The 13,035-nt window shown below is 35.5% G+C and overlaps 1 protein-coding gene across 1 annotated transcript in view; it reads right to left on the reverse strand.

The window, feature by feature from the left end:
* Window positions 1-7,639, reverse strand: part of kiz (kizuna centrosomal protein) — a 36,232-nt gene extending 28,593 nt beyond the window's left edge. Inside the window, 6 exon segments of the mRNA XM_015396821.1 lie at window positions 4,302-4,373; window positions 5,494-5,656; window positions 6,627-6,689; window positions 7,468-7,545; window positions 7,547-7,581; window positions 7,583-7,639. Coding sequence (XP_015252307.1) covers window positions 4,302-4,373; window positions 5,494-5,656; window positions 6,627-6,689; window positions 7,468-7,545; window positions 7,547-7,581; window positions 7,583-7,639 — 468 coding nt within the window.
* Between the last annotated feature and the right edge of the window lie 5,396 nt (window positions 7,640-13,035).

A 13,035-nucleotide genomic window follows, 5' to 3' on the forward strand; every position in this document is an offset into this window, starting at 1 on the left:
ATTGATATGGTGTTTTAAATAGTGATATATCAGCATATGAAGATATTTTGATAATTTAATGTATCAATATTTTTTCCCTCGCCTTTAGAAGTTTTTAAGTCTGTAAAAAACAAGTTTTTGAGGAAGAAGAAGAAGTACTTTTTGTTTTTGTTTTTATAGACTTTAGAAACTCAGAAGCTGATCAAATATCGGGTTAAATATCGGTGGGGTGGCCGATGTCCGATATTCAGTTTTAAGGCCGATACAGGCCGATACCGATAGGGGGCCGATTATATCGTGCATCCCTAGAAAAAATCTTTGTGCATAGACTCTCATTAAAGTTGTGCATGCATATTAGCTCCTCTGCAATGCAAAATACAGGAGGTCCCAGAACTGAAAGCAGCTTTATTTGCACACCACCTCCCGACACAGCGCTGATGTCACAGTCTTCTTTTATAAAGTGCAGCTGATTTACAGGTTTATGTAATTATTTGGCAACAAGGCTTAGTTAACTGCATGCAATTCTGATTTCCCTGCCTCCTTTTTGAAATGACAGGATCTGACCCACCATGGATCAAGAGAGGTGTGACTGATTTAAAGCACTTTGCAAAATTTATGTTATTTTTTTACAGTTTCAATTCACTTCAGTTTATATATATAGCATCAATTCACAACACAGGCAATCCCTCACACTAAGAATGCATGCAGCGAAAGTGGAGAGGAAAAACTCCCTTTCAACAGGAAGAAACCTCTAACAGAACCAGACTCCGTGTGAGCGGCCATCTGCAGAGGCCGTCTGGGGTTCAAGAAGACAGAAGCAGATATAGAAAAAGAAACACACAGCCAGGCAGACGAGCCCTGAGCCACTGAAAAACAGGCCGATCCGGAACATTTTTGTTGACATTCATATAAATATACTAGTGTGATACCTTTGTATGAATTTGATTGGTTTTTGGTATACGTCTATTTTGAAGTTATAACACCCCTAGAGAAAACTCCACCAGCTGCCACTGGTAGGAGGCACCACCTGGTAGAGCAATAATAAATGTGGTCTGTTAGATGAATATTCACTAACCTCAACCTCTAAACAGAAGGTATATGTCTTAAGTCATTGGGCTGCTAAAGTTCATGATGATTTGTTGGAACATCGAAATTTAAAAAATAAAGAAAATTTGTTTTTTTGTTGTTTTTTTTTTCAAATCATGCTATTTGGTTTGAGCCCCTTTTACATGAAATTCTGCATGCTGTGGAGGTGAAAGGAATTTGACATTGCTGAAGATTATCCTGAGTTTTTGGTAATGATCTATTTTTTATTTTGGTGTTTTTATAACACTGTTTTCTACTCTCAGCCTCTAACCTGGCATAAAACAGGTTGATCTGTGTCATTCAATTAAAATTCTGAACAGCATCCATCTGGAAAGGCTCCAGTAGAAGGTATTAATAAAAGAGAGCAACATTCTGTGCAATTCTTCGAGCTGATTGGTTAAATCACCAAGTGGTACCTGCCTCCCATATCAAGCTTTTAGACAATCGCAGCAGCTGTGACGTATCACATTCTTGATTTGTTTTGCAAGTAGCAGAGTGAACTGATAAATTCAAACCTGTCAGGAAGAATGCGCTAACATCTTTCTCATCCACAAAGGCACAAAACCCGTCCTTTTGCTCTGTTTTTTAATAGAAATAGAGGTTCGTCCTGCTAAAACAGACTGAATATCGGAGTATACAAGAACATTAACCAGCTCAGCCATCTTTGTTTTCCTTCAGCCTTCCGCTTCTGGTTGACATCTATGGAGGACCTAGAGAGTCTCTGAAAAAGAAAAACAGCCATTTTAAATGTAACATTTAAATTATGCAATGAAATCCAATTTGAAAAGCATTTTCTAATTGCGCATAGAGAGGAATTGTAAATTGTATTTATTAATCCATTATTAAATACTGGAATTTGAACATGAATCTTCAAATCCTATTTCTAAATGTAAATTTAAAAAACACAATTCATAAATCTGATTATAAATATCTTTCCTAATTACACCTTTAAAAAAGGTTATACTTCATTCCATTTTCTTTTTCAACTAGTATTTCCAAATTCTTTAGGAAATTGCTTTTGTCTTTTTCTTTAACTGCTCCATTTACCCCCGAACCTTCTGGTCCCTGAGCACACTGAAAACCAGTTTAACCAATCACAGTTGCTCCTTGGATGTAATCAGCTTCCTCATTGGTCGTTTTGTTAACCTTTGTGGCATACTAACCAATGAGAGAGTTTAACGGCTTTCCATTGCGCTCTGGGACCAGAAGGGTCACGCAAAAGAAGCAGGTAAAGCAGAAAGAATGTGCAATTTAAAAAAGGATTTCAAAATGCAAGTTGAAGAGGAAATGGAACCTTTTTTAAATGTGTGATTAGGAAAGATAATCATAATGAGATTTATGAATTCTGTTTTTTTCATGTTTCCATTTAGAAATAGGATTTGAAAACATTTTTTTAATAATGGATTAATAAACACAATTTACAATTCCTCTTTAATTAATTCCATTGCGAATTTTAAAATGTGCAATTAGAAAATGTTTTTCAAATTGGATTTCAAATTGCATGATATAAATGTTGACATTTGAAACAGCTGGTTTCATTTTTGAGTGACTCTTTAGGTCCTCCATAGGCATAATATACATCAATGCATTCCATTGGTTCGAAACCCTTCTGTATGCGAGTCTAATGAATCCATTGGCTTCTGGAAAGATATATCTTCAGGAATCTGTAAATTCACAAAACTCGTGACAATTCATCTTATTTGCAAGTTAAGCCAGCCTCCAAATTCTTAACCTGTAAAATCATCTCTAGGCAAACTGGATTTTCCTTCCACTCAATGTTAAAATAATATGTTTGCACACAACACTCTGACGAACAAACTTCTTTAGCAATGACATTTTAAATTGGAATGAGCCAATAATTCTCTTGTGAACGACAATCAAATCATCAGTATTCTCTGTGTTTATGTAGGCCTAAGAACATAAATAACATTTACCATACTGTGTGTAATCTAATAATATTTTCCTTTCATTGTAAGCTGTAATTCAAAATAAAAGCTTTTAATAAATTATGCAATGTATAATTAATTCATAAACGATTTTCATCTTTTTTTCAAAATATTAATCTTATTAACTGAGAGGCAAATGTAAGACGATACCAGCATGATTCTGAACAGGACTAGTTTATCCGAGCAAAGGTCTGGGTTTTCTTCTTACCATTTTTATTTTTCACGCTCATGTCTCAGGATCAATGCTCTAACTTTTAATCTCATGAAAAATCCTTTAGACAACTTTTGATTTACGTCTGCAATGTCACCAAGAGGGGAGAGAGGGAGAGGAAGGAAAAAAAGGCAAAACGCCTCCCTCCAAACATAACAACAAAAAAAAGCATAGCTTCTGTTTCTTTTCTGATAAGCGTCTTAAATACCAAACAGTTAGCTGCTTAATAACATTCACTGTAAACCATGCAGCCTGCCCAGCAGATCCACAAAGTAGGTAAAAAAAGGGGAAAAGTTAATTTCTTGGCTGAGTGATTCCATCGGTAGCTGCAGGGCAAAGTAGAAAGTGTTTCACTAAAGTAGCAATTGATTCTTCTATCAATCTGCGGCACGCGTGTGCTCTTCCAAGGAATGTATTAAATATGAAAATCATATCCCCGTTATCATCTGTCTCCAGCTTTCAGCCCGGTAAGCTTCCCTTAATGAATGCTGCAGCCTGAGGGACATGCACACTGCCAACCAATGGCTTGTATGCATAATGGAGTGACGGTACCATTTTGCTCATTACAATATCGACAGGCTGAGGGAGGGGTTGGGTTGGACGTGGGGGGGTTGCACACAGTTACAAGTGACTGCTCTAGACAGCATGCTCCAAGTTATTATGAGATGTCTTAGGCATTTCATCTAAAAGAGCTTTAACTGCTTTAAGTGAAGGGAGAAAGCAGCTATGGGCTTGAACTACACTGCTTGTGCAGATTTACCCGCTAGGATTAGACACCTGTGCTATTACAGATACAGTTTAAACGTAGACTCCTCTACAGATTTACCAGGAGTAATGTCTGCTTTCTTCTGTTCTCTTCAATCTGAAAGCAGCGCCCCGATAAAACTGCAATTTGCATAAACCTTGTAAACATTTCAAAACAGAAGAATGTGGAGTAAAAAAAAAAAAAACAAACAGCGAAAACGTTGTGTAAAACATAAAGCAGGAACACAAAAGCAACAAGGCGGGATGTGCTTTAAAAGCGTGATGTTATTATCCCCCCCAAATATATATAAAAAAAAATATATTAACTGTTTTACCTGTGTTACTACCAGCTCCTCTGTCTTCTTTCTGGCTTCAGTAAGTCTGGAAATCTTTTTCAAAAAGGCAGCCTGTATGAAAAAGTGTTAAAATACCTGATCAAATATGTTAAACAATTGATAATATTTACTTTCTATTGCAAAAGCAACACCCTAAATAGCAGTGCTGAATAAATCAGAGTGACAACCTTTGAGCAGCAGTCTGTCTTTTAGTAACAGAGGGTTTTCTCAAGTGAGCGTACCCCATGTAGCAGATGACGCTCTACTTCACATTTATCTGACTGGGCAGAATGACTGCTTTAATCTAAATTCAAACAGCGCTTCAAATAATTGAGAACTTGTATATCAAAGGAACTGCGACACGTGCTTCAGCTCAAATACAAAGCCTTTTTTATTTGTTTTCTTTATAGAAACACTAAAAAAAACATTACAAAAGTATCTGGATGTTTATTGTTTCAAGTGTTTAAGTTTTTTTTAACAAAATTAAAAAAAACAAGAATTATTTCAAAAAGCAAACAAAAAAACATCAACATACAGGGTTCTGTTAATAGGTATCTCACTTCAAAATGAGAATTTATTTCTCTATGTGATCTACACTGTAAAAATAAAATAAATTTTAAAAACAGCATTGAGAGGAAATAAACCAACTGCTTGAGGGGAGAGAATGACTAAACCTCTGGAGCACTTCAGAGTCTCTATATTGGGCAATTAACTCAGTGAGTCATAATTAGCCAATTTTGTTAATTTGATATTAAGCTGTCAAGCACTGTCATTGAGTTTTAAGTGATAATCTGACTGGCTCATTGTTTTGTCCCTTGTTCATTTGCTTGTGGTGATAAATTGCACTGTTTGAGTGTTTACGTCTCTCACATCAAGCCACTGCGAGCGATTTCAATGGGCTGTCTGCTTCTCTACTATGCATTTTCTAAGTAGTAAATGTACAGTGAGGCAATTAGGCAAATGTGTTCAAAATGTGTTTGAAGTAATCTTTTTTAAGCCATTTGTTTACAGGCCATAGATGTTTTTTTTTTTTCAGTCAGATTATGAATAGAATCTTAAAATAAACCTTGTTCCATTGCTCTGTTGGGAATATTTGAGTCTGTTTATAAATGCTTTTTTATCAAGTGAGAATCTACATGAGCAAACAGAAACTGTGTAGACAAACGTGTAACAGCGTGAATGAATGTGGTACCTTTTGTTGTTGCAGGGGGCCATGGTCAAAATTATACTCCTTCATGCTAATTTCCATGCACTTCACATCTCTCTTAAGCTCAAGGTTTCTCATTTTCGCTTGTGCTTCTCTGCCACAGATTTCTTTCAGATAGCTACGCAGTTTGGAACACTTTATCTGCAAGCTGAAGGCATTGGAGAAGCGTTATTCAAGGGAAATATTATCTGGGAACATTGTCAAAAACTAAGAGCTAGACCTCTCACAAGAAAAGGTTAAGCACAATATGATTTGAATTTGAAGCGTGCTTTACAAGCCTCCTATCAACATGAGCTTAGCTGATTTGAACTGAAATGTGAATACGAACGGGAGTGAAAACATCCTCTTCTGCTTAGCCTTAGACATTTACAATTTTCTCGATAAATAAAATGTCAAACACACACATATTTTGACAAAGGTGCATTACATCAGGCTCCTTGTTACCTCACAATATGAGCCCTTTCTTTCGTTTAATGCCACTCTAAGAAAATGATAACAGGAAGGTAAAACCGTAGTTCACCAACCGAGATCCACCAATCTATATTTTTCTAATCAATAACTTTGACATGTTCTCTTTGAGTTCTGACCAGTAAATTGTTCTTGTTTTTTTTGCTTATATCATGAAAAAGAGAGAAAAACTGAGCTAAAGGTCAATCAATGCAGATTATACAATATGAATCCATGGAAAATGAAAAAAAAAAATACGTACAAGAAACTCAGATGTCTACATCAAAGCATCTATTTGGCATTTATTAAACTCAAGAGTGTATTTTTAAAACATTACCTTGCTTATGTGTGGAAAATGTTGCTCTATTAGGATAAATCATTTCAGAATATGTGAGTGTTTGACATGTTGGTAGCAGACTAGAGCCAATCTAGGAAAGATGTTCCCCTTTACCTAAAGTGAATAAAACAATCAGAAAGATCTCCTTCCCTTCATACTTTTATAAAGTGAAGGAGATCTTTTTAATACTTTACCAACTGGTGTAAAGTAATGCTCTTGTAGTTATGTATTTATAAGAGTAACACATAATCCCATATACATTTCCATGAAATAAATAAAACATAGGGCTGCATAAAGAGAAGGTATGATGTCCAGACATTCAGGTGTAACTTACATTCTTTTATCTGACCTGGAGAAGGCAAACAGCTCCCTTTCCAGCTCCAATCTGCGCTTCTCACTGCACACAGATATATAAAACATCAATAGTTATCTAATCAGAGGCTCTGGTCCATTCAGTTCTGCCTCAACCAATGTCATTTTAATACATTTTTACTTCTTCCCCTATGTGTAGATTCATTTTTTCATATTTTATTAGCTATTTAAAATATTAAATTGGATATCCATTAAGGGAGAAACTGATAAAGTACTTTAATTATAATTTTATTGCTAACTAGACCTACTTTATACGCTGTATTTTTACCATAGCTCAAATTAAATGAAGAATTAGCGACTTTTAAAAGAGTTTAACAATCATATAGCAATATGTCAGATCTTTAAATCAACTGGTATCGAAATGGGGATAGTATTTTTTGTTGGTAGTAAGTTTAAAAAGTTTAAGAAAGCCTCACTTTGTACTGTTAGGTAAGAAACAACCAAATGTTTGGGAAAAAGCTAACAGCACACGCGCGCACGAAAGACCTGTGTAGCATAGCCGTGTTAGCCTACCCCTTTTTAAACCGGTATAATTACTAATTGACAAAAACACGGAAAAGAGAAACATAACGGCTTATCCAAACTAGTGGGTTAACTTCGACTGAAAGTCCATTTATGACCAAAATGGCAGCTCTAACGGCATAAATAACATCCTTTAGCTACTGCTACCATTCACCGCGCGGCTAGCTCGAGAGCGCTGCGGCAGGAACGCTCATCCAGACGGTAGAAATTCCAACTCCACTCCCCAGCCCTCCTCGGGCCGACGCTTCTGGTGTGAAAAAAAAAACATAGAGAAATCTCACCATTGATGCATGTTTTGCTGAATCGTCGCTATCTTTGCATTGTACTCATCATCGCTGCAGGTCGATCCTGCCATTTTCACCGGTTTTGGAGCTGCAGCAGAGCCGAGACCAGCAAGGATGGCAGCAAGAAGGAGGCATAGAGAAAGGCGGACGTGTTTACCTTGGTTACCATGGGAACGGCTTCCCAGAAACCTCTGCTGGTAAACACAAAAAGCACATGGTCTCGTTTGAGAGATGCAATCACAATCTCTTAAATGTCATTTCTGATTAGTAAGGATTATAATCTGATTTGCCTAAATATGATACATCAGAAGCCTTTGTCTTTTATTTGATAAGCTGTTCCTTCCCTGACAGATACAGATTGATATCTCGTTTTGACAAATGGCAGTTTCCTATTATCTACTGATAGCATCTTGCTTCAAAGTTTATCACTGACATTTCTCAAAATGTCATGTTTTACCATGGTTATAATAATGAAACGTCATTTTTTATGTTTTGAAATATTTTAGGACAAATAAACGTGTAGTTCTTAATTATATACTTTCTACACCAGCCAAGCATCTTTTTTCTCATACCCTTTATTTGAAGTTTATTACATATATTGATACATTAAGTCTAAACTAATATACCAAGAGATGCAAATATTTAAAATACATAAGTTGTAGCAAAGGAGGTTTTTTTTTTCATCTCATGATCTTTTTCATTTTGACAGGTTGCAAAAGGTTTTATCACAATTTTAAGGGAACAGTATGCCAGGTAAACAGGTATATTCAGGTCCTTCTGTATTTTTTTCAATACTTAGGAAAAAGGATCTGAAAAGTTTGGCTTTTATTTGTAATTGGACCATAAAAATCAAAGCTTTATATAACCACCTTCTCCTAAATTTCCCTTTGGAAATCTCTAGAGTTTGTCCTATGCATTATGCACATGTTGAGACTAAAACTTTAAACGATTCATTTTGGACAAGTTATTGAAGTTTGGTCAGATCGGCTGGAATAGATCTGTTCCCAAGTTTTGCAACAGATCGATTTGTAACAACTTTAATTTTTAAACATAATGTGAATGTTAAATCTTTTTGTTGTAGCTGTGGATATGTTTAGGCATCTGCCAGTTTGTTTGTTTCTTGGGTTTTTGTTTGATTGTATTTTATTTTTTTTATTTTTATTTTTTTTCAAAATTTAATTATCTTAATATTTGTATCTTCCCATACAAGCTCCCTGGAACTAAGAGAAATAATTTCAATTTGATGTGCAAAATTCGCTATCATCATGCAGTTTCAAAAGAAGCCAAAAGCCACTTGTATTATTTTTCTTGGCACATTATTTCCTTAGAGGTCCGATTTGTGGAGTACCCAACTTTTTTGCACATCTCTGGTGTTGCTGCTATTTTTCATATATCCATTACTGTAAAAATGTCCACAGCTGTTATTGATTCTCCAGATATAGAGTATTTACATTGTAAAAACACGGTACAGTACAGTACTTTATTTGTTTAATTCTTATCTGTTATTTTTATACACTTTTCTAAGGTCCACATTGTGTGACAACTTCTGCACTGGAAAAATGATCTAGAAATAAGTAAAAATGTCTTGAATTAAGTGTATTTACCCTTAATTTGATTAGGTAAATGAGATTATTTGCCAATGGAATGAGTCTTTCTACTCTTAAAATAAGATATTGAGATAAAATGAACTTGAAATAAGACCATGCAATTGTTTTTTTTTCTTATTTTAAATTGGCTTGTTCCATTGGCAAAATGTTTCTTTTACCTTCTCAATTCAAGAACAAATTCAATTATTTTTTTTAAAAAAAGAAGACTTATCTAGATTTAGATTTTTTCCAGTGTGTTACAACCTTTTGTTGCTGGAAACACCACAAATTCCCCATTGTGAGACAATAAAGGGATTCACAGTTCTATTCTATTCTATTCTATTCTATTCTATTCTATTCTATTCTATTCTATTCTTAGACTTAGACTTAGACAGATTTTATTCGTCTTTTTGTTTACACAAGTGTAAAAAAAAAAAAAGAAATTTAGTTTACAGCTCTGGACAATTTAATCTTATTTAAAAGTGCAGCATTGAAAAATAGTAAAAAATAAATAAAATAGGAGCCCCTCCAGAGTAAATGTGAACATATAAAGTGTCTTTCTGATCAGTGCTGAATTTAGAAGTGCTGTCATATCTGCATAATTAGAAATAGCTACCGCTAATTTCTAGGTAGTGGTTGAAAAAACCTGCTCAGTTCCATTGTTCTCCCATTTTCATCACTAAAACCAAATATTGTACTTTTTCAGTGCATATTTAAGGACTGAACCATCATGTGTGCCCTTCAAAAATGAGTTTCATTAATTAAATTTGGTATTGTATTTTTTCTTTAATAGTGGTGTTGGGTGTTCTGCAAATTTGGCATTTTAAATAATGCTCCTTTTCAACTTAGATAATGACCATACTGATCATTTATAAGTATTGGCTGAAATCTCTGGAGTGTGTTCATTTGGATATTACATGTTAGAGGTTTGGAACCCAGCCCCTCCAAATGCACATTGCAATCAACCAATTTCCTCCAATTCCAGACCCGTCAAATTGCTCTTTAGCAGTTGAACAGGGGAGTTTTGTTATCCTTTTCTAATGCTAATCTGCCCTATTCAGCATCTCTCTATGAGGCTATTTGTTGTGAAATAAATCCCCTTGTTTGCCTCCTGCATGTATAATTGATATTGTTGCTGGGTTTTTATTTTTGTTTTGCCACTGAGAGCTGAAAGGCAGTGCTTTAGAAGCGGTGAAGAAAATGAGACTTGCAGCATCGCTGCTCCAGCTGAGCCCAGCCAAGGTTCTTGGGTGTACAATTAACCTTTGTTTGAAGTCAAAATGCTTGCATCGTGGATGATTTTCTTTATCATTATATGATTCAGAGTACAGTCTATACTCACACAGTCTTATACTTAACTGTCCTCTTAATTCTACTTCGGCATGTCATTAAACAGGTTAGCAGGAGGTACATAGACTCAGGAAATGCTGGATAAGCTTTATAGAGCTTTAATAAAAAAAAAAAAACGACTATTTTGTTATATAATTCATTTGCTTAGTCAAAAAATCCCAAATATACAAAAAAACATAATTCTGCAAATATACCACAGATTCTACAGCAGCCCTTTTACCATATTCATAGTTTTCAACAGGGATCTTGCACTTTTTTTATGCCTCTCCTGCAGCAACATACAATGTGTATAGCCATTGATACGCCCCAACAGAGGTCACAATTTGCATAAGAATTAACAGCTAGTAAATTAAATTGATATGCAGGGCACATCTCCATTGAATCCTTCAGACCTTTGTTCCTCTGCTTGGTCGATCTCATGTTCAGCCAGTAGCCTAGTCTGAAACATCTGTGTAGTTAATAATTTGATAAACAGCTTACACAAATGCTAAATTATGTTCTCCATTATCCTCCCCCTTTACTTGATCCTCTGTGTGCAAGACTCGAAACAGTTTGGCTCACCTCTCTGTGCTCTTGGGTTTATCTGTGTTTTGTTGCTTTTCCGCTGCCTTGGTTTCCATTGATTTATAGGTGAACAGTGTCTGGGGTTAATGCTAAAGATCAGTCCCATGTTATGAAAAGAAATGTGGAGAATGTTTTATTTATTTTTTTAATTTCTTGTGCATTCATATCTTTCTGGTAAACATTTTGAAAAATATTTACCACAATAACATTTCATAATTTAACATCTACGTCTTACCTTCATTCAAGTTAAACCCACTGAAGACCCAGAACTCTGCTGACTCCATGTGCAATTGTGACTTAAGCTCTGTCATCATTTACATTTTTTTGTTCATAGAGAACATTCTGCATTGACGTGCAAAAGCTTTTGAGTTTCATGTGTTAATTCGAATGTCACTTGTTTCTGTAATTGGCTGATAACTTCATTGAAAGAGATTTTAGCGGGCTATGTCATTGCTTCAGAAAGTAGGCACTTTACACAGATGCTGGCAGAGCTGAAGTCTGATTTTCATACATTTGTATTAAAGAGATTCAATATGCCCATAACATTATATTAGGTTTGTCTGTTTAAAACCAGGTTGCATTTATATGGCTGACATCTTTATAATGGGTGGATGTGGTAAATTAATTTCTGTATATTAATACATTTAATATATGGAAGGATAGCAATTAGCTAATTGCTATCAAGTGGATAAAAAGCAGAAACAAGTCACCGTTATTGTTTTATAGAATGGAAACTTAAGCAAATAGAATGGCATGAAGTGGAACTAATGTCCAGCGGTGTCCTTTTGGTTTCAGGGAGAAAACTGAAAGTAAGCTAGGCCGTGTTAAGACAGTCAGAGATTAATTGTTTTATTGCCTTTGTCTTTTATTAGTTTGGACAAAGAGAGATCAGATTGATGCCAGTGTTCCACTTGTTGGTTATTTGAATAAACATCAGGGTAGTCTCGAGTGCTGTCTGAGAGGACAATGTGTCAGTGTGGCTTTAAACAAAGACTCTCAGGTCTAATGACAATGGCTTCTTGTTACCCACATCTTGTGATGCGCAGTGGATTTATTTTATGTTTTCTAATAGTATCATACTCTTCATTTTAAAGGAGAATATTGCAAGTTCCAGAATTTTTGCAGAGGTTTACTTCTTTGGAGACATTTTTCCATAATATCAGTGTCATGCCAGAAGAGTGGAACAGAGCCGCAGTCTGAGGCTGTGAATGCATAGTTCTTTTGTTGTGAAGCATAGTGTGTTCTGAGGTAAGAAAGTTATACATGTGGAAGTTATTTTGAACAGAATATTTTAGCTTTTAAGTAAAGAGGGCCAACTGCAGGTTCTTTTTTCCTTCATAATGGAGCTCTGAGTTCCCTCCCTTAATTGAAAACTTCCAAATATTTACTTTCGCCCCCAATCTGACTTTTCATGACATGACATGTTTTATTTTCTTACATTTGTATGGAGTCTGTAATGGGGTTTGAGGTTCACTTGTGACTTTTTTCATGATCCATCTTCAAAAACAGTCACCCATGTTCTCTGCCTAATGCGTCGATGGCGGCGGAGACTCAACAAAGTAGCCAGGTGAACAAGAGTGCGCAGCGCATGACACCCACGCACATGCCCCAGGAATCCGACCCAAATCACTCTCTCATGAACTGACTAATGGAGCCAGAAGCAACCCTGGTAGATAGAGGGAAGCTAAATTTACATGTCGGGCAATTGTAAAGGCATTTATGGAAAAGAAAATATATATATTTAACCTTTCCACTTGCACAATGCACCTTTAAACATTGTCCTCTTGGATGATCCTTGTTAATATTTTTGACCTGCTTGTGATCCAATTGGCTGATTTTACTCCCATCCAAATCTGAACTAATTTGTTGGATGTGTTTCATTTTTAAAGATGAGATTCCTGTTGTCTACTAGTAATTTTGGGGTCAAGATAATTGACAGTAGGGCCTTGGTGTTTAATGGTTGGTAGCACCTAAAACAATAAGCCATGGTATTCCCTTCACAAGTTTGATCAAAGTCAAATGAATAATTCGGGATTATTAAACTGAGTTCCAGTAAAATATTAAG

This window comes from Cyprinodon variegatus, unplaced genomic scaffold (genome assembly GCF_000732505.1).
Source record: "Cyprinodon variegatus isolate N-32 unplaced genomic scaffold, C_variegatus-1.0 Scaffold27, whole genome shotgun sequence".
Classification (NCBI taxonomy): domain Eukaryota; kingdom Metazoa; phylum Chordata; class Actinopteri; order Cyprinodontiformes; family Cyprinodontidae; genus Cyprinodon; species Cyprinodon variegatus.